The sequence below is a fragment of the Ochlerotatus camptorhynchus genome, unplaced genomic scaffold (assembly GCF_037179485.1).
Source record: "Ochlerotatus camptorhynchus isolate MF236.1 unplaced genomic scaffold, CSIRO-AGI_Acam_v1.1 ptg000257l, whole genome shotgun sequence".
Classification (NCBI taxonomy): domain Eukaryota; kingdom Metazoa; phylum Arthropoda; class Insecta; order Diptera; family Culicidae; genus Ochlerotatus; species Ochlerotatus camptorhynchus.
In genome coordinates, this window is record NW_027040747.1 from 2,422,979 (window position 1) to 2,445,386 (window position 22,408).

At 39.0% G+C, this 22,408-nt stretch overlaps 2 protein-coding genes across 2 annotated transcripts in view; one reads left to right on the forward strand and one right to left on the reverse strand.

Annotated features, from left to right (window-relative positions):
• The window catches only part of Tsp5D (Tetraspanin 5D), a 76,460-nt gene extending 67,575 nt beyond the window's left edge, over positions 1-8,885 (forward strand). The window contains exons 3-8 of the mRNA XM_065226658.1: positions 6,905-6,971; positions 7,048-7,239; positions 7,320-7,514; positions 7,584-7,738; positions 7,804-7,918; positions 7,985-8,885. Of these exons, the coding sequence (XP_065082730.1) occupies positions 6,909-6,971; positions 7,048-7,239; positions 7,320-7,514; positions 7,584-7,738; positions 7,804-7,918; positions 7,985-8,122 (858 nt within the window). The 5' untranslated portion in view covers positions 6,905-6,908 and the 3' untranslated portion in view covers positions 8,123-8,885. The remainder of the gene's footprint in view (positions 1-6,904; positions 6,972-7,047; positions 7,240-7,319; positions 7,515-7,583; positions 7,739-7,803; positions 7,919-7,984) is intronic.
• A 5-nt stretch (positions 8,886-8,890) lies between these two features.
• On the reverse strand, positions 8,891-22,252 carry LOC135705091 (uncharacterized). The gene is made up of 5 exons (XM_065226667.1): positions 22,200-22,252; positions 21,878-22,061; positions 9,446-9,568; positions 9,052-9,183; positions 8,891-8,992 (listed from the first exon to the last, which is right to left on the reverse strand). Exons 2-5 carry the CDS (start codon positions 22,034-22,036, stop codon positions 8,906-8,908), a joined length of 501 nt encoding a protein of 166 aa, XP_065082739.1. The 5' UTR covers positions 22,037-22,061; positions 22,200-22,252; the 3' UTR covers positions 8,891-8,905.
• Between the last annotated feature and the right edge of the window lie 156 nt (positions 22,253-22,408).

Sequence of the window (22,408 nt, forward strand, 5' to 3'; positions counted from 1 at the left end):
TTTGCTGAATGTATTCATACGATTCCACAATCTATCAGCTTCAATCGGATTACAGTTTTACGATTGAGTAAACGCATTTTACCAGGTTTTTAGGCAGTCTAGCACGTGAAGTTTGGAGCGTTGTAAAAACATTTTGTACTAGTTTTGGACAACTCTATCGATGGTAATGGGTAGACCAGCAGGCAGCAGGGAAATGTAAATAATCAAACATTGCATATGAGTACGCTTCGTCCAGAAAAAAAAAAACACATAGAAGCGCGTACGAAAATTGACGATAGATTGACGAAAATACGTAAATTCTCCTAATTAAGATTTAGTTTATTTTTTTAGCACTGTGGCAAGCAAGTGAAAGAGGATTCATTAGAGTTAGTTGGCTATTATGTTCGAATTAAATCTACTATAGCCCCCCTATACTATACTGAGAAGCTTAGTTGAATAAGCATAATTTTTAAAACTAAATGAAAGTTTTGGCTAACTGATACAGAATCTAGTCAAAGAACACTTATGTGTCAAAATTATGCAAAATTCAAATATCGGTGTGTTAAAGGCCATACGCTGAAAAATAAAAAAAAATCTATGTAAATGAGTAATCGGAAATTGTATGATTGTGATAGTAAAGATGCATACTAAGATCGCTATTGTTTGCCCTAACAATTGCCTGGACCATGATGTGTTTGTCTACAAATTAAACATAAATAATATATCTGTGTCGTTTGTTATATGAGCAGAAAAAAATATTACTGCAGCATATCTCGCAAGCAGCTTGCTATTTTATTTTAGATCGAAACACAAAAGGTTGAACGGGAGTCAGTTCACTCTCAGCTGTTGTCGAAACCGGCAGCAGCAATTTCACCGCTCGGAATTGATCACGTATAGCCGATATAAACTATTGTTTCGGTGTTCATTGCACGGTACTACATATTGTAGTCTCCGTTCGAAAGAAAAATTGGTAATTGAATACGCTTTGCTTCCATTTCTTCAATAGAAGTGCGAGGCCCACCTGGGATAATTTTGTGAAAGCACTGCTTGCGGATGTTTATGGAATGGAAACAACTTACTGGATTTTATAAGACAAAGGGAATTTCTAAAATAAAAATTCGGAACAAGGCATGAATTGTGCGTTAAGGATCAAGTCCGATTATTTAGCTGTACTTTATTGATGAATCTACTCAAAACTGCACCATTGCATGCGACACCTAGGTTTGAAATCCAAAACCACAAAAGTGATGATGTACTAAAAAATATTCCATACGATTTGACAGCTAGCAAAACGTCATTATCATTTTCACATCATTTCCATCTACTGGCCGACCGTAACGTAGATTCATCAATATTGAATGGCAATGAAGTTATTCAGTATCATACCATACAGCATGTACTAATTTCTAGTACAGGAAGCCATCCGGTACATACCATCCAGCATGCATCATACATCAACTACTGTATACTTCACGGCGTAAATGAAGCAATTGTGCCAAATAAACATCACAACAAGACATTTAAACATTAAACATTAAAACATCATGGCTAATTGTTTTAAATTGTCTGATCGATTTGTTTTACTTCAGAGATGAGTTCTTCAAAGAAATTTTAATATTTTGTTTTCTGACACAGCTTCTCGAAAAAAGCTCCATCAAAATCTCATTAATTTATCGTCAATGACAAAGATTCACCTGGTAACAAAAAGTGTTATTTCGTGCATTATTTGCCACATTATTGTTATCCACGCAGTTCAGGACGTAGATGATTGTTCACTTTAACGACTGCATGTAATTGTGTTGCTCAAGTAATTTAATTTCGTTACAAATTTAGGTAATTAAAAAATCTCACATTTTCGTCACTGACAGCATTGTCACTGACAATTGACATGGTTTGCCTTGACGATGACTGTTAGCTCAAATGAGTGACCAAAGCAGAATTATCAATATCACCGTGTGTTGTCGAGATTTTGCAACACTGGCAGGTCCTGCTGTAAACGCAATGCGCTGCTCTCCCCTTTTCCTCAACGACCTTCACACGGGTTGGTTGCGTTCAGGAGATATGAGTTATTTTCTGGAGCTGTTGAAAATAATCAGCCATAACAAATGGATCCACTTGAGGCAATCCATGACGTTTCTTGAAACTGTAAAAGTATCCGTCTCCGGGTACATTATTCTTGGAGGGATTTGGAATCTCACTTTTTGTCATATAACGTGCGATAGTAGTAGAACTTCAGCCTTGGACAAGCCAAAATCCCACTTTTCCATAGTGTTAATGCCCGAAGCGATTTTAGCTTCTACATCCACCGGAATCGCACTCGGCCTTCTTCCCGTAGTACCATACAGGCAACTCTTAGACTAGTAGGTAACGTAGAAACGTGCTCAACTTTTTGGCTCAGCTCTGGTACTATCTTCGGTCCCAAGCTAATCGATTCACCCCTCGAAACATAGGAAAATCCACTAGCCCCTCATTTTATTTGTCAAACTTTCATAGCGAATCAAAACAAACATTGTGTAGTAGTAGAATTTCGACTAGAATGGGATACGTTAATCGTTTGCTTGGGACCAATAGGCTAGTCAAGTTGTGAGCCAATTTAAAATCGTTAGTTTCGTATTGATTGTTGGTAGTACCCTTCAAGCCTCTTTGGTCATTAACTCGCTTTTTTAGGGTTGATCTGAGGATTTTATGCAGCACTGGACATCGACATGTGTTTACTTTTTACAGCTTCAATAGCAGCATATAATGAAACTTTAGAATATGTTGATCTGGCCTTTTTTCAACGTATGTTCGAGCCATTGTATCTGGAATAATGAAAACTATAAGATAAAAATACATCAAGTAACAAAATAAGCCCACAGACAATGTAATATTTTAAGTAAACAAAACATAATCCACTTCCCCCACTGTTATCAAGATTCCGGGGAAGTGTAACATGCCGAATCTCGAGGGGGACGACTCTATCTACGATGCAGAAAATATTGTGTTTTGCTGTGGCTAGCTGCGCGCACGCTGAGTAGATAGAAAGAAGATTGATGACGATACTGAAGATTTCCTGCAAAAAGATGATGCGCGATGCAAGTAGATGCGACAAATGAAAGAAGATTTTTCGGAGATTGATTCGCTAGTGTAAGATTTGTTGAGCATCTAAACTTGAGATTTAGGTGTGTCGCCCCCCTCGCCGAATCTAATAGATATCATAGAAGAAGTTACTGGCTATTCATATCGAACTAATCAATTACTTTATAAAGCGGGACCCACAATACTCCGTCACCATCAGCGTTCGTCCATCAAATGACAGGTGTAACGCATGTCAAGTGGCTTTTCCACCGACATCTCTACTTGGCGACTTCACATCGACGCTGCGTCAGCAACCGGCTGATACTAATGATTTTAAATTGGCTCATCCTATTGGTCCCAAGCAAATCGATTAACGTAGCCCATTCTAGTCGAAATTCTAGTACACACTATGTTTGTTTCGATTCGCTTTGAAAGTTTGACAGTTAAATTGAGGAATTCTTGGATTCTACTATGTTTCGAGGGGTGCATCAATTAGCTTGGGACCGACGAGCGTACCAGAGCTGAGCCAAAAAGTTGAGAACGTTTCTTCGGGACCTGCTGGTCTTAGAGTTACCTCTATGGCGTCAGTCCGTTATTTTGATCGGATTTAAATTTGACGCTAACGCTGACGCAGTATTGTGGATCCCACTTAAGATTCTACAAAGGGTAAGTAATTTTGTGTTCTTCTTCTTTTTTAAATATCATTAAATAATCATCATTAGTTTACAACGGTGCCGGTGGTGTAGTGGTAAGCGTAATTACCTCTCACCCCAGCAGGCCTGGGTTCAATTCCAGTCGGCGCCGCCAGGATGTTCTGAGGCAGCATGGAAAACAAGATCGACGAAAAAAAACAAACAAAAAATCATTAGTTTACACAACGTGTATTTCATGATTTTAGAATGAAAATTTCCTGGGTAAAACACATTCGCTGTATTTACTTACTTGTATTCTTCGAAGTATACACACTTAGAAAAAATCATGTAAATTTAGGTGCTCTGAGACTGACATATACGAGCGTCAATTTTGACATAAAATTGAGTCATAACAGACGCGAAATTCAACTCAATCAAACGTACTTTTCGTCGAGCAACGAACTTTTCAGTCTCGGAGCCCTTACTTTTACAATACATATTTGTTCACGACTCATTCTTTATGTCAAAGATGTATTCCGTCACGTGTAAAATTAGGTATTTCTAAATGTGTAGCACAATTAAACGCAATCGAATACATGGAACTCAAAACGACTGCTTCACAAAACTCTTGGTGAACAAAATTTATCACAAAGAAAACCATTTCTACTTTATTGCTTTGCTAGCAATCGTGAGAGTATCATTGAAACAGTGGTGCCAGATGTATTGCCTCTAGCAATGAATTTATGTTAATTAAAACAACCATTTTAGACATTTTACTGGTCCAATTAAAAAGGTCACAGAAGATTGCAACAGATACAGTAGCGCTGCGCTTGAGTGAAGGTGGAAGCAACGCATAGAAAAATGAGCAATTACACAAACCTCTCTTCTGAGGATGTAATCTTTGCTGTCAAATTCATTCGAAGCATTTACATTTGAGCGACAGATGACGCGATTGTACCTGTCTCATAGCGTTCGTATGAAAAAATGGAAGAGTTGCCAGTCTTCTTGATTTGTTGTCTTCGATTAAACACTAACAAGAAAGATGGTGGCAGTGCACGTTACCTGTGATTCGCTTTCCCTCTCATGGCGGTAAGCTTCAACTCAGATCTACCAACCAATACGAAACTAACGATTTTAAATTGACTCACTACTTGACTAGCCTATTGGTCCCAAGCAAACGATTAACGTTACCCATTCTAGTCGAAATTCTAGTGCTACACAATGTTTGTTTTGATTCGCTATGAAAGTTTGACAGATAAAATGAGGGGTTATTGGTTTTTTCCTATGTTTCGAAGGGGTGAATCGATTAGCTTGGGACCGAAGAGAGTACAAGAGCTGAGCCAAAAAGTTGAGCACGTTATTTCGGGACCTTCTAGTCTTAGAGTTACCTCCTATGGATCTACACTTCATACCGGTACTAATTGATGGATGTGCCAAATTGTTAAGGATCGTATTGATTAACATCGACATCGACACCATAGCAGCTTGACATTCGTGATCAGGATTTAATCTGAGGATAATACCGGTTGGAGCTCACCACCATCACGGGTCTGGCAATATGATTTTTTTGACTGCCTGTCCTTATGCACTAGGTAGTGTGAGGTCACATTTGCTGTTGTAGTGAAATGAAGGAAGAAAAGAGATGGTTAAACTTTCCTCACCATACCAGTTGATATTTATGAAAAATGGACAGTTGTGGCGCGTTGACATGCTCTTCCAATGAATTTAACAAATACAATTAGAGAATAGTAATCAAATAATATTTCAAAAAGAAGAAGTAGACAAATTATTTACCCTTTGTAGAACCTTTATAGCTACCTGCAAAACAAATCAACTGTTTTAACTCTCCGTAATAGCGGTACCCGAAGCTTATTATGACGAAGTAAACTAACTCTTTCTGGAGTTGAAATGACGTTTCGTGGAATGAGCTACGGTAGTGTGTGTATACTCAAGATTTTGTCGTAGTATTGGTGCAGGGGTGTCATTAGGAGTCTATGTATCATTATATCAGGGGAAACATGTCAGAAGGGTTTAACTCGAAACGTAAACAATGACTTTGATCGTCGATTTTTCTTGAATGAGCACACACACCCACGGAATATGACTGCACCAGCTCATAGAACAAACATTTTACTGTCAGATGATTTAGTTAGTTTGAGTGGGTGTGTTGTCATTCGTAAGAAATCTACAATCCAAGTCATTGTTTACGTTTCGAGTTAGACCTTTCTGACATGTTTCCCCTGATATGTTAGTTATTAGAATAATATGTTTGTACTCTTTAAAATTTGTCGAACCTCTTAACGGAATCCATTTATGGAGAGCTTTGAGTGTGTTGGTTTATTTCATTTTAATTCCATTATAATTGCTTATCTTTTGACAGATACGCGTATTTCGTCTACTACTTGGCACTGATAAAGTCTGCAAGTAGTAGACGAAATACGCGTATCTGTCAAAAGATAAGCAATTATAACGGAATTAAAAGGAAATAAACCAAAGCTCTTCATAATGTTTGCACTGTTATTTTATAAAAATAAATGACACACTTACCCGATGGTACACTCCCCCCGGTGTAGCGCAAAAAAAAATTCGTTTTTTATAAGCTGTAGTATTTTACTTGAAATTGTGATGATTTTCGAAGTTCTAAGTGACCATTTTCATTGCAAAAAATTGTAACCGATTTGGTTAGAAGTGATGTATTGCTTAAAGTGATTTATTGCTTAAATATGATTGCTTAGAAGTGATTTATTGCTTAAATATGCTGGAATTTTGTGAAGTAATTGAATTTTGTTGAATCAGAATCGGGATCGCAGAGTCGGTTAACTTCAAATCAGAGGAGTCGGAATCGGAGTGGGAGTCAGAGTCGATTGATTTTCATCAAACTCCACAGCGGAAGATTTCAGTTGCATATTTCTGAATGTATCAGATTTAGCATTTGACCAAGAACTGTGCTGTCATTGTCTTCACTCGTTTCCACTGGGCCACGGATGATCCCGAGATTGAGCTCGGTTAATTAGCATGAAGTAACAACTCTCCCATTAATTCATTTAACTCTAGATTTAAGACATTACTTATGTATAACGCAAATGATAGCTTGGCTCTGTAAAGTTTATTCGATTGAGCCTGTACAAATAAATTAATTTATTAATCTCCCGACATGGAACGTAGTGCAACATTATGTTCGTTTAGCTAAAAATTACTATTGTAACATTCCGTTTTTTTTCCATTTCACTTTTCAGCACCATGGGTAGTTCTGGCTATACGTGCATACGACGGACATTCTGCTCGTTCAATATTCTAATATGGGTAATAAATAGGAATACTGTGACTTTCTTGAACTCATCTTTTATTAAATTCCCGTTCCCAATCCGGTATGTTCCAGCTTTGCGGTAGCTGCTTTCTCGCCATCGGCGCGTGGCTCCGGTTTGCCGCGCCAGGCTATGCCACTCTACTGCCAGACCACGCTGCCCTCAGTGCGGATTGCCTGTTCATGACCATCGGCGTAGTCAGCTTCGTTATCGCCTTTTTCGGCTGCTGCGGCTCGTGGTTCCAGTCGAGGTGTTTCCTGATTATAGTACGTGCATATTATTTATTTGGGCAATCGCAATTGAAAGATTAACACTCTGATTGTTTAATGCTTTCTTGTTTTGGCAGTATTTCTCGCTGGTGGTAGTGCTGTTTCTAAGCGAGTTTCTGCTGGGATCGCTGGCGTTTGTCTTCCGAGGTGGAATCGGCCGAATGATGATTCACGAGCTGAAGTATGGCATCGAGAAGCACTACAACATGTCGGATCGGGGAGGCCTTCTGTCGCCCTCGGTGGCCTCCATCTGGGATAAGGTGCAGGTTGAGGTATGTCAAGGGCCCTTGCCTATTTCATATTTGAAATCTTCAACATTTATGAATCAAATTTAATTGTAGCTACAATGCTGCGGTGTGAGTTCGTACGAAGATTGGTACGACATCAGCGCCTGGCCGGGTGAGCGGTGGGTTCCACGTTCTTGCTGCCGACCGCGATACAATTCCTTGATGATGGAAGGATCGGGCGATGATATGCAGAGCGTTGATTGCCGGAAGTAATTTCTTAGCCTTTTTGGGATGATCACTTTGAATTCTTACCACTTTATTTTGATTATTTCAGAGCTGGCGATCCATCTCTGCTGTGGGACAAGAGCTGTGGTCAAATTCTTCAAATGTTTTTCGTCCAACGACTACACGTCGTCGGAACTGTTGGTTTAGTCATAGCATTTTTGCAGGTGAGATCATTCTGAACAATAAATAAAGTTCTATTGCAATTTCGATCGACTTCTTTCTATTTTCAGCTATTCGGTCTCATATCATCGATGTTACTATTTTGCACAGTGAAGCACAAACGCTCCTCGAAAACGTACAAATCCTACTCGCCCACGGTGGATACAACTCTAAATCGAAACAGCACCGGAACCTATCTGGATGATTGATATTGACTCAATTCTCGAGCCAAAATCGAGAACATTGAAAATCGAGAAATGAACCCGACGCACAAAGATCAACACGAACAAAACGATGAAGAAAGCTGATGAATACTCAATGAGAAACTATTTGCTTTTACACATTATATAGGGGAAATGGCTCTAATGTTGGCCTATGGATCTAAGATTTAGACCATCGCTAAAAATATGCTATTCATCAATTTTATCTAGATGAACGCGTCATTGGGACGGTTCTAATGGATATTTTTGGTCGCTATTGAAAATTTAGTCGATTGCTGAATTTATGTATGGGCCCAAATTAGGGGCATTTAGGCCGACATTACATCCATTTCCCCTAGATCAAAGATTGCCGATGATACGCCGAAATCGAATCCTTAGATTAAGGAGATGCTGTGCCAAAAAACGTTGAAGATAACTGATTGTATTTTTTGTTAAGAAAAGATTAAGCTAGTATTGATAATTTATGAAACGTTAGCGACCTTAGGCGTTAGGACGGTGACGTAGAAAAGGGGAAAAAAAAAACAAACAATTGGTGTACGGTCGTTCCGGAACATTTTATTTACAAAAGAAACCAGTGATTTGAAATCTCTGATCAAGCCTCGGTAGGTTTTAGAATTAAATTTATCTTGTTTTAGGATTATTTATAAAAATATAAATCGAGGAAACTAGCTTAGCAGTAAAACACATTCCAAAGTAGCAGTTGTATTTACATAATAATCAATGAAGTGAAATAAATCATAATTGTACTCGATGCCTTCCCTCCTTTCAGTCTTATTCTAGCCCGCTCAGCTTGGAGCCGAAATCGTTGAGCGTTTTGGTAAAATTTTTGTTCGCTTTTCTTAGGATATTTTTGGGTGCCTGGGAAGTGCAACAAAAAAAAACATTATTTGATCATAAGTTAGAAGATTTGTACTCACATCAATGATGGCATTGATTTGCTTGGCGAAGAAGTCCACTACGTTGACAATTCCCTTCCGTAGGGCTTCGTAGTCTTCAATTGGATTCGGCTCGTAGTCTTTAGGGGTTGCCTTGTCCACTACGGCTCCTGACTGTTGGTAAAATTGAACAATAGTTTAAACTAGAGAGTGTCTAGTATAAGAGAGGAGCGGACTCGTTGATTTTGAGCCAAACAAACTGTCAAAGCCAGAGCCAATCGAGCAGCGCCTATCTTGATTGCATTGGCAGTGTTGCTAGAAACCATCTAGGCATTGATTTCCAAGGCAGTTTGTTTTTAATCCGCTCCTCTCTTATACTAGACCCTCTCTAGGTTCAACTCTGTATATTATAATGAGACGAGTGAGTAGAACTTACATTCAGTAGTTTCACAATCTTTTGTTGCACGTTGTCGAACATGGAGAGGATCTTGGAATGTAGATCTTCCTTTTCTTGTATGGCCTCCTTGCCCTCGGATTCGTCGTGAATCAATCCGTAGACCTGGATGAATAAATTATGATTATTATTTTGCTCAGCCCTAGAGAGTCGACGTATAATGAGTCGCGCCAAGTGGGAAGCCAAATCTACCTATAGAACTGTCAAACCGGCTACCTATCGTGCAAAGTTAACAAGCATAACGATGATATGAAAGGTCCACGAAAGGTATTGCAGTGAGCATTAAATTGTCATGGCAAATTGATGCAAAGTTTTCTGTTACCAAGTGAAAAGAAAGGGAATCTTTCGGAAACCGTGATGCGAGTTCAACTGTTTTTCTTTTGGCTTGACTCATGATACACCGACTCTAGCTTAACCCCGATGTGCGGTATAAGAGGTGAGGAGAAAGGAAACTAGTGGACTCTTTCATTCTGACGGTGTTCTTATGCAACAGCAGACGTGACGTCACGTCTGTTGCTGCATAAGAAGACGCGAGAACGAAAGAGTCCACTAGTTTCCTTTCTCCTCACCTCTTTTACCGCACATCGGCTTAACCCAACACACATAAAAAATCATGAAAATTTTGGTGGTCTATGACTAACATATGCAAGCGTCGCTTACGGCATACAATTCAAGTCTTAATCATGTAAACGATTTTTTTTCCGAGATACACTCAAACATATTATTTAACAAAGTTAGATCTAAATTTAATCATTTTACGGCTAGGCAATATTTATGCATTGGCTAGATTATAATAGAGAGGGTCTAATATATGAGAGTAGCGGACTCGATGTCAGTTATACGAGGTGATAACATCGTAGCGGACTGGCTGATTTTGAGCCAAACGAAATTTCAAAGCCAGAGCCAATCTGAGCAGTGCCTATCAAGATGCATTGGCAGTGTTGCTAAAAAACAACCCAGGCATAGCTTGCCAAGGCAGTTGGTTTTGAATCCACTCCTCTCTTATACTAGACCCTCTATAGATTAAAATAATCTTCAAAATAAATAACTGAGAGGAATATGTTTAGTGTACTACACCCTATTTTGAGTCTACCCAGTGACTGAGTAGACTCCACTCATTTTTGCGTCAAGTGTGGAGTTGTCAAAATTTGATTAAATAACTTTTGTTCTGATGAGTTAAAGCTACCCAGATTCTGGGTAAATGAATATAATAATAACTTCTCAAAATTAAAGATGGTGCACCAAAGAAAAATATCTGTTGCGCAGAGTGAAAATGAAATATTTAGATGTGATGCTGCTTAAAACACCAACCATGGAACTTTTTGAATGGTGGCACATGACAGCAGCTTGTTGGTAAGTAAATTTAAAGTATTTTTATCTTTATACTTTTTCTAAATCCCTAATTTTTCAGGAATCAAGTGCAGTTTTTAACTTCCGACCAAGCCAGCGACTCATTCATCGATTTTGGTTTTGGATACTTCAAGTCGTACAAGCCATCGATGAAGGAGTCAGCAGTTAACCTTTTAAATATATACTGTATGATTTTTATAAATGTATCACAAATTACAAAGAAATTTCTGATCAAAGCACAAAACTGACATCTGCCGCCGTGTTCGCGGAAAATATTTATCCTAGCCATGAACACGTGTACAATATTTATGAGTTGGTTCGTGTCTTATCTATTTCGGACAAATTATTTTCATCAAGATAAAAAAAAAATTCTATGGTTTTGACAGATGGGAACGCTGCACTTTTGAATCGGCCGTTATGGATTCTCGATCAAGATCAAGTTTCATGTCGGATTGTCGGTGAAACTGTTAATTGGTGATACAAATTGCTATCCATATGCATCTAAAAGTAAACTCTTTGTAAGTATTTTAGAATATTTCATTTCTAAACAAAATTAGTAAGCTGTACCCTGGGACGGGACTTGACAATCGGGTAGCGATTTCGAGCCAATTTGCTGTCAAATCCGAGCCAGTTTCTGATTGGTCGATTTGACAGTTGCAATCGTGGAATAAAAAGGACAGAGGGATCTGAGAGGGATCGCATCAATCTGGCTGGTAGTGATGCCGGAATCAATGTTGACGTCAATGGCGTTGTTTATTTTTTTATATTTGCGAAAGGAAAGTTCAAAAATTGAGTGCACTGCGTGTTTGAAGTGATGGATATTGTTGTTTGTTTATGGTTGTTTTTATTGTGTTGAGCAAAAGTGATGTACAAGCTGGTAAACTGCGGGAGAAACTTCGAATAAAATCCAAATTAAAATAGAAAACATATGTTACATTCCTGGCATCATTGGTCAACTCCGTCAAATACCACGCACAACTTTCCGAAGGGCATTCTTCAAAAACATCAAGAAGAGTGAGAAGCTCGATTGTCAAGTCCCGTCCCGGGCTGTACCCAGTAATCAAACGTAAAAATCTGAGTAGGTTCTACACAATTTCAACCGCAATCAAGTTTAGCCAGATTTGAGTAAATACAGGTTTACCTATTTTTGGATAACTTCCCTTCTGGCCGAACTGAATGATTTTCATCTACACGCTAACTTGAAAGTACTCATTAATGAGTAAAAAAAGACCCATTTTGAAGAAAAGTGGCTTAACTCATTAATGATTAAACAATTTTACCCATTAATGAGTATCTGTTACCCATTAATGATTAACAATTACTCATTAATGGGTAACAGATACTCATTAATGGGTAAATTTTTTTTACTCATTTAATGAGTTAAGCCACTTTTCTTCAAAATGGGTCTTTTTCAACCATTAATGGGTACTTTCAAGTTAGCGTGTAAAAAATGATAGCCCCAGAATATCGTGTATTCCACTGACTACTTTGTCGGACTGTTTGCTGTTGCAAATTTAAATCAAGGTTTAAACGACCAATCAGAACCACTCAGCGATTGACTTCAATTGACTCAAAGCATTTTCTTTCCATACGAAATTTACTCATATTTGAGAAAACCTACAGGAAATCATAGCTAATGAGTAGCTGCAGGTTTGCCCAAATAAGTAAATTTCGTATGGAAGTCAATTGAATTCTGTCACTGAGTCGTTCTGATTGGCCGTGTACAAGCATGCTTCTGCAAACGACATCTTGCTTGAACGTTTTCCAGAATGTGTAAAATCTTCTACAGTTTAAAGAATACCGTTTTGCGGTCATTCAGTGTTGGAAAAATATGAACAAGTTGATAATGTCGTGAATTCTTTCGAAAACTTGCAAGAAGAAGTGATGAATGGAACCAAGGAAATCTGTTCGGTTGAAAGTGACTCCGTTCCAACCTTCTCTAGTCCAAGTGCGATTGGATGGATTTTAACCGTATGCGTGATAATGTTTTCACCATCGTACAAATAAGGTTCCCGTTTCACCTGTGCATACAATGCCTTGGTTTTCTTTGCATGCACGTAACCTATAGCTCATACCGTAGTAGGCTGTGTATAAAAGAAAATGATTTACTTAGTTTGACAGTTGCACCATGACGAAGTGGCAGCGTATTCGTGATTTGTCCCACGCGCAATTGTCGCAAAAAGACATTTCAATCGCCGTGGGAGTGTCCCGCGTGGACCGTCAAAAGGGGTTTTAGACCGAGAAAAGAAAGGAAAACTATACGCGAAGGTTGCCACAGGTCGTCCGAGGTCAGCTCGGGTTCCAAGGGTTATCGCTGCTATCAAAAGGAGGATTCGGGTGAATTCAGTGCGTTCAATAAGGAAAATGGCAAAGGAACACGGGATCAGTGACTTTACGTGGAAGATCGTAAAGAAAGATTGCGGGGCGAAGTCGAGGGCACGAAAAAAAACTCACATGATTACCAACCGCATCCGGGAGCTACGAGTCGAACGATGCAAGACAATCTTGAACTTCCTTAAGCGAAAAAATCCGGTAATCCTGTTCACCGACGAGAGCATGTTTACCGTCGATCCCGTATCAAATTCCAGAACCGACCGGTTTATTAGTTCTCTTCCTGTAAATGAAGTGGCCGACGAGCACAAGAACGTGTATCTGACCAAGAATCCTGCTAGCGTTATGGTGTTTGGATTGGTGGCTTCCGATGGCAAAAAAAATGGACCCGGTGTTCATTCCAGAAGGCGACAAGGTCAACACGGAGGTCTACATCACGATTTTATGTAAGTATGTTCTTCCGTGGATCAAAGAACAGTACGGTCCGAAGCCAAATGCTGTATTTCAAAAAGATGGGGCTCCGTACACACCTCGAACCGCACTCAGAAGAGGTTGCTGGAACATCTTCCGTTCTGGGCGAAGGATATGTGGCCGCCATCCAGCCCCGATCTTAATCCGCTGGATTACTCAATATGGCGCGTCATGAAGGCCAAGGCCTGTTCTAAACGCCACCCGAGTACAGCAAGCCTCAGACAAACATTGACCCGTACCTGGAGAGAAATGGATCCAGACGACATTATTAGAACCTGCCGTGAATTCCGGAAGCGTGTGGAGGCCGTAATTGCAGCAAGTCGAAACTCGATCGATGATTAACATAGTTTAAGACTCTGAGAAACATCCCCCCTTTGAATAAATAAAAAAAAACTCGAAATCGAAATTTTTGATATTTTTTTTAATTTTGACATTGCTCAATGGTGCAAACATTATCACGCATACGGTATATTACTACAAATCTCCTCCCATACGGAAAGTAATTACTGATTGGCATCGTTCGGATCTCTACCTACCCGCCGGAACATCAGTACTTGAAGTATATTATGCAGTGAACTATCCAACCGCCCGGCAGCACCACCAGGATCGTGTCACGGTTGGTTTCTTCTTATGTAAGTAAATATGTTGATGCATCTAGTCTTTTAAAACACGATCTCAAGCTCAATTACTTCAATTTTAGATAAGCACAATAACAATTGAGACCATTGACACCGGCACTGACACACAGGCTGGTAAACGGATCGGGACATTTCCATAATTCGGTTTTGCGTGTTGATCTGGCTAATCGGTGCGCTGTGATGTTGTTGTATTGTACATGAGGAAGTTGGTGGTGCTTCCGTACCGGGAGGATAGCTTGCTGGATAATATTGAGGTGTCGGATGTCAAGCCGATAAAGAAGGCGCCAACGCAAATGACCGCCAAGGCGTCCTTTCTGGCGTCGTATGTCATCGAGGTGAAGGAATCGGAGGAGCTAATAGATAATGTGATTGACATTCAGTTTACGGACGAAACGAGGCTGTCAATTCTGTACGAACCATTCAAGACTTCTCGCGTCACTTTTCAAATAGACCAATGTAACAAATGTAAACAAATCAAGTTAAGCGATACAAACTATTGCTCTTCTATCATTGTATGTGATACAAAAACATCCATCCAAATTTACTTTCATTTATTTAAGATAATCATTGATCAAAAATTGTCCAATGTACAGTTTGAAGTGATAGGTACATGATTGTTACTTCGGTCATTCGGACTGCCTAACATGATTGGTGCTCATTTTTCAAAGGCGGGGCCAATCGAAAGTTAGGTACTCTGAAATCTGTGAAAGGGAATCTAGTATCATGTAGACAAAACGTCCAATGTAACATTCATTGAGAAAAATCGTCCAATGTAACATGTCCGATGTACAACTCGACTTGTTAAAACGTCATATGTGGTTTTTTCTATGTTGTAGCATGAAATTCAAAGTAAAATTGTGATTTTACCGTTTTTTTTTTAATTTTCAACGTTATTATACACTGACTACATTAAAAATAGTATTGAAAAATGTATTGTTTTTAAACAGTTTAAATAATAATCTGTCGAACTTCAACTTCGGTTTTCTCAAAATGGTGGATATGTTACATTGGTCTATTTGAAAAGTGACGCGAGACTTCTCCGGGGTAAGATATGAGATTAAGTAGGAAGACCCATTCCGGTGTTGATTTGTTCATTATTCAACAGACGCATCGCTGTCTGGTTTTACATGTGTTCAGATGTGCTTCATCTAGGCGGAGGAGCTAGTAAACATTGGTTCGGTTGCGCACATGGCAGTCAATGAAAGGACTTCCGATGAGGAAAACAAAGACCTACATGAAGAGTTTTGAGTGGGTTGGTTTATTTCCTTTAAATTTCGTTATAATTGCTTATCTCTTGACAGATGCCCGTATTTCGTCTACTACTTGCAGACTTCATCAGTGTCAAGTACTCAACACCACTCAACACAGTGGTGTTGAGTACTTGGCACTGATGAAGTCTGCAAGTAATAGACGAAATACGCGCATCTGTCAAAAGATAAGCAATTATAACGGAATTTAAAGGAAATAATGCAGCCCCCTAAAAGCTTTTCATAAAGGGATTCCGTTAAGAGGTTCGACAAATTTAAAAGAAAGACGTACAACTTATTCCGAATAATTTAACCTGGCGATTGTGATGAGCAAAGGACACGGAAAGCCTTTTGAGTACCTCAAAATTCGATCAAACCTCAGGTCATTAAAAAATCGGACTATTCAGTCCCATGATGACAGGATCATGCACCTCTGAACATTTTCTCATAGCTACTTCAAAGCTCCCTGATCTTCCAATATCCAAGATCCATGAGTTTTAATTCTACCAAGATCTCAGAACATCTATGAACTTCTGCTAAACTTCTGAGAATATCGTGAACCATTTCTTTGAAAATTTCTGGTCATCTGGACAGTTCTCTGAAGTTAAACGAAGTACCCAAACCTTCCAGGAAGTTCATTAAACTATTTAAAGTAAGTTCTCCGGTAAACTGCTACGAAGCTCCTTGAAGTACTAAGAGGTTTACTGAATTTCTACGATATTCCCTGTTCTGAGCTACATCAAAGTTTACCGAACCACAAAGAAGTTCCTTGAACTTTAACAAAGTTCGCTGTATTGTAGTTTGTATTTCCCTGAACTTTATAGAACTTCGTTGATTGTCTACGAAGTTACCTGAAGCTCTGTGAAATTTCCACTGACCTATTTCAAATGCATTGAGCTTTAACGAAATACCGTAGACCCCCGATAGTCTGAACGACACTTCGTTTATATTAACCGAACTTATTTTTAATTTGAACTTCCAGTAGCTATGAGCATCAGAAGAACGAATTTCTGGTAGCCTTATTTGTTGCTTTGTGTTCATTCTGAGTTCCGCTTCCCATCGTTCCTTTTCACTTCACTCCATTCCATGTGCGAAATGATAATTGAGAAATTTTTAGTTTGCACTGCATGCAGCTTAGTGGGGTTCAAATTAAAAAGTGCTCAGATTAAAAACGGTCAAATTACCTTTGGTCAGTGCTGTAAATTTTCATATCATTCGATTGAAGATGAACCAATACAATTCTGTGTAAACGAATTCTCACATGACCATAATTTGAAGAGCCCCTTTCTCATTCGAAGCTCATTGTCACTGTCAATTGAGTCACTCACTATCATTTGATATACGACAGTGGAGAATGGATAAATCCAGCAAAATGGTCCCGAACAGACAAGTCGACTCGATGTCGGATCAATGTAGGGCTTATTTTAAGTTCGATGTCGACCCAATGTCGTGTTGTTGTCGGGTCAATTTTGGGTTTATGTTGGGTCAATGTCGGGCCAACATCGGGTTGGGGTTTGATAGAAGTCAGGTTGTCGTCGGGTTGGCTTAGCTTTTTCGCCGGAATGTCGACCAGAGCTCCGTTTGTGTGTAGGTTACACTAAATTGAATGATATATAGCGTTTCTCAAATGAGAATGATCCATGCCTTCGTCAAATGACTAAGCAACTGATATCACCCATTCGGAGGAGGTCCCCTTTGATAGCGAATAGCTGCTTTTCTCATTTTCATCAAAAATGATCTTGAGAATTTACAGCACGGTAGCATGAAGTTAATAGAAGGTTCCTGAACTTTCCTGACGATTTCTGAAATTAAAACAGTTTCCTATACTTCTAAAAAGTACCCCAAACTTGTACAAAGTTCTCGCTTCCACGAAGTTTCCTAAACTTTTTACAAACTTTGCTGAATTTCTACGATGTTCTCTGAAGCTCTACGAAGTTTCCCGAATTTCTGCAAAGTTCCCTGAATATTTATGAAGTCCCTAATGTTTTCCGAAATTCCCTGAAGTCAGAGAAAAGTACCTGAATTTCTTTACAGCACCCCGAATTTGTACGCAATTCTTCAAACTTCTATAATGTTCGCTAAATTTCTATAAAATTTAATGCAGTTCTGCGAAGTTATCTGAATATTTTCAAAATTTTCTGTATATCTACCCAACAAACATTGAGTGAGTTCTACTACGTTCCCTGATTTTGTACACTGTGAACAGCAGGAATGTTCTGTTACTTTCAAGGAAGTTTAGCAAATTTAGCAAAAACTCTCGAATTGCTTAGCAAGTTTCTGAGCTTTTTCCGAATTTGTGATCAAAATTTTACCACCTTCTTCAAGCGCTGGAATAGGCTTTTGATGTTTTTTCAAAACTTTTGTGGGGGTTCCAAAAGGGCTTGGAACTCAGGTCTGATTTTGAAACATTATTTTCAAAAGTTTTATTCCTCAGGACAAATCATCGCCTTTTAATTAATGTTTACAAATCCCGTCAGATAACTTTCAAGGCAGGATCGCGATTGATATTACCGCCTACGAACATTTTTCAGACGGATGAAGAGCTAAAGATCGTTGTCTATCATAATGGAATCGAATTTAACCTCACATTTTGGTAATGAGGCTGCTCTTGCTTCAACTATATAAGTAGTCAGAGATTCAAGAGCATAATTAATACCATCTTGGTAACTGGAAAACTAACTTGGCACAATCCGTTTGAAGTTTATATGGAAATTACTATGGCAAAACCGAGCGTGTGCTTGCTTGAAAGTTTCAAACATCTTACATCAGGCTTACATCAGGCATTTGACCATTCAAAAAATTGCCAACCGCCTCCAAAAAATGCAAATCAATGCATTAGGGATTAGGCAGACCAACCAAACTGAATTTAATCCTTCTTGAAGCAAACCAAGGTCGATGATTTAATTGAGCCACACTATTAAATAGTGTATTCATGGTCACTTGTGGTCTGGAGAATAGAAGTATAACCATGCTTGGCAGTTGTACACACCAACTGCTCATTTGTTGATAACTTTTCACTCAGTTGTTGAAATTTAGATATCTTTAAATTAATTGATGGATTAGGATCATAGTTTACTGTAGACATGCAAAGAGTAGGTAAATCTTATCATTTGAATCAACACCAATAATTTTTACATTTAAAATCCGAGATGTGTAGTGGGAATTTCTCACTTCATATTGCAACGCAACATCAAATACAGTTTATTGCTAGAGTTAAAATCTCATTTTTTCAACGTATCTATAACAAGCTTAAACCGAAGACTACAAATCAAGAAGACTGGCAACTGTTCCCTTCTCCCCTACAAATTTCAAACGTCTCTGATAACAGCGTCTCTGTCAATCAAAGGTGAAACTTTGAATCACAAGTGTTAGTGAGACTGCTCATAAACAGTGACTGTGTGTGTGACCTAATGTCACCGAAACGAATAATCGTAACACGGTACTCGTTGTTGTTTTTGTTTTGCTCTACAAAATTTCACGGCAATTTGTATCCTCTAATCCCAGCAAGCCGGTGGTTTTCCAACTTCAAACCGAAAAACTTGTCATGGTGGATCAAGTAGAGGATTGAAACTCGGATCCATACCTAGTGAAAATAACTTTTACTTGTGATCGAGGAACCGAAATATTGTTAATTTTGCCTATTGAAAGCAATCAATTACAAGAAATTAGCTGCTTCTACCACCATTGAGTGAACTACCATCATTCGTAAGCTGCTGAAAATTCGAGGATTAAAAAAAAAGATCCGGTACATATCACGATTCAACGGAAGGCGTAGCAGGATCCAATGTTGGAGAAATAGTTATGAACTAGCCTTAGGCTAAAAATCTCTTTAATAAAGCCTTAAAAAAAATGTTGGAGAAAATGAAAATGAAAGGTTGAAGGACTACAATCCCAAACGGTACCTACTGATAAAGAATATATTTCCATTTTAGATGTTGTCAGAACATGAAACCACCGGACAGTGATCCTCTGTATGCTTTAACAATTCTTAGAATTGACCGACCCCTTTCAGAGAATGAAAACAACAGTGTCGGATTGGCCAGTGACATTCAAATGGTCAGCGAGTACTGTGCCAAGTTGCCGAGCGTCAGCGGTGGTTAAGACAAACCGACATGGAACTTAAACTTAACCCTTGATCGAGAATCCATAGCGGTGGATTCGAATGTGCAGCGATCCCATCTACAGCTCATACATTTTGTATGCGTGTTTGTGGCTAGAATACACATTTTTCGCAAAAACGGCGGCAGATGTCAGTTTTATTCTTTGATCAGAAATGTGATGGTGCTTTGTATGGTCATTCATGTCGGTTTGTTGGTGACTTAACTTCCCCCACTGTGGCCAGGTGCCAAAGCCATGCGCAACGGGCATGCATTTTACTAATGCACCATACGAGTGCCCATAAATGCATCACTAAAGGGGTTAGGAAAAGTGGAAGATAATTCTGAGATAGCAAATTAATGATCGAGGAAGGTCCCACCATCATTGTGAATGGCATCATTGCCATAGTTTTAATTTTCAAAACAAATTACTCGTTGTCAGCATAGAGCAAAGAAAGAAACTCTTCACTTTTTTCTACCTATGTGTGTGAATGCACTCGTGAATTAACACACATCATCATACACAGGTTCCACTTTTGCTCAGAAGAGGCGTTGTCGTTACTGTCGCCTGATTTTTGGCAGAGTTGCCAGCCTTCTTGATTTGTAGTCTTCGCTTTAACGTACCTCAACATCTTGCTGCGCAGCAGACGATCCCTGGTTCCAGTTTTTTCGTAGGTCCTCTAATTCCTCTCCACACTTAGGGTTTCCTGGTAGGTTTTGAGCGCTCGACAAACTATTGTTTTTGGCATCTTCAGCACTTTAGCCAGCTTGGAACCGGACCACTCCGGATTTTCCAGGTGTTTGTGCACAATATTTTTTCTTCTTTCGAGTTCCATTTGACGTTATTTCTGAACGCGATCCACTACTTTAATCAAACTTACACCCAGTGTTGGCAAAATCAGAAATCAATTGATATTTTTCCGCTCTCATGCGCTCGCAATATCACGCGTGATATTGGAACAAAATATCATGCTTGATATTGATTTTACAAGCTCCTTTGATATTGCGAGACTATTCACAACGTGCAAAAATCAAGCTGAGAGTTGACTCGACACAAAAATAATTCCATTGCACATCGTTTTCTTAGAAAGAGAAAGCATAGTTTGCTATCTCTTTTTAATCTTCACCGATGGCAGACGCGAAGGGACTGCTGCAAGCCGTTATGGAAGTTTCGGTTGCGTTCGGGTGTAAAGCAAAAATCATTAAACTCAATCTCACCACAGTTTGGTGAGATTTGCAGTTGGTGAGATTTGTTAGCTTGATATTCCGAGCTGCGATATCACAGCTTGCAAAATCAACCACAGTTGTTTGCTTGTTGATTTTTGTCTACGAAAATCAAGCGTGATCTTGGGCGTTAGTGAGATTTGATTTTTTGATATTTTCCCAACACTGCTTGCACCATCTATGAAAATCCAAACGCATAAGTTTATATTCTTTTCAGCTGTGTCGTGCACAGTTTGCACATGTAGACGCTACGCCACTAAGCAAAACATATGTACAAGATCAACACGGCAAAAACTGCGTCGTCAAAAGTTCTAAAAGTTATCGACTGCAAACTTCGCAGATAAATTTGAAATAAATAAAATAAAGCATCAAAACTGTTATTTTAGTGACACCCTAAGTAAATTAAGGAAAAATGCTTTAAATCAGTCTATTCAAGTGATATAAAAATGATTCTTAACAAAATTGCTTGAAATAAACTGATATTCAACTTTGCCGGAGAATGTATACCTTTATTATTGTAAATACAAAAGCATTTTTTTTATTTCAATGATAATAAGAACCACCATAGTATTAATATACACAGCAATGAGGACTTATCTGTAGGACAGTTTAGTAGAAGACATTTTTTTTTAAGTTTCAATTTTAGGCTCTCAATGCATCTTTCCCACTAAATTTCCATTCTGGATCACTGTGCAATGTTACAAACCAACGGATACATGAAATTCAATAGCAACACGAATAAAATTTTACGGTTCATACATTTAGCTAAGTTATCTATGGTACTTCGTTCGCTAAAAGACAAGCTTGCTCACATTTGAAAGCTAGGGCCTCCAGGGTCAATGATATTTTTTTCATAGACTTCTCTGGGCATCATTTTCTTGCCATAAAATGTACGATTGCAAAATTTAGCTCGTAAAATCTTTCTAGTTTCTGTCTCCTCTCCGGAGCGTCAATATAAAATTCGACCTTCAACAATGTCCACACACACCCCGGTCATTAACACTCCAATCGAAACAAAAAGTCCCAAACATGTACCAACCTCGTTTCGTAACATACCTTCGATTCACCAATCTGTGTCTCTCTTGTCAACTCATCATCACGTCTCCGATCGGCCACCGTTTGTTTCGAGTCCTTCGGTCTACTGTGGCTCAGTTGGGCTTGCATCAAAACCAATACAATCGTAGTGACTGCAACTGCATTCCATTGGAAAACCATTTTCGGGGTCTATGTTTGATAATGCCTAAAATTCCAGAGCGGTTCAAAGTTACATTTCCATCAAAACGATCTTCACGGTTCGATTTTCCACTGGGATTTCGTTCTTGATCACTAACCAACTCGCAAGGTTAAATGTGCCCACTACCTAAATCTTAATGCTTACGTTAATCCGTTTTAGTGCTCCGGCTTCTGAGCTCCGACCAGCTAACGCGTTTGATTGTCTACGACGAACTGACCGCCATCAGTCCAAACAATAAATCTAGCCATTCATCTGGCGGCGGAATCGGAGGAATAGAAGCCATCGTGCCGCAGCATTCAATTGCCGAAAATTAAGTTCAGTCAATTCGGTAGGTCGTCTTCATCGGCACATGA

What these genes read in the sequence shown, in the direction of transcription:
- LOC135705091 (XM_065226667.1), bottom strand. Translation starts at nt 22,036, where the DNA reads ATGGTTTTCCAATGGAATGCAGTTGCAGTCACTACGATTGTATTGGTT. An exon ending in AGATTGTGAAACTACTGAAT is followed by an intron (nt 9,184 to 9,445) that starts GTAAGTTCTACT and finishes TTTTACCAACAG; the next exon opens with TCAGGAGCCGTAGTGGACAA. An exon ending in AAATCAATGCCATCATTGAT is followed by an intron (nt 8,993 to 9,051) that starts GTGAGTACAAAT and finishes TGCACTTCCCAG; the next exon opens with GCACCCAAAAATATCCTAAG.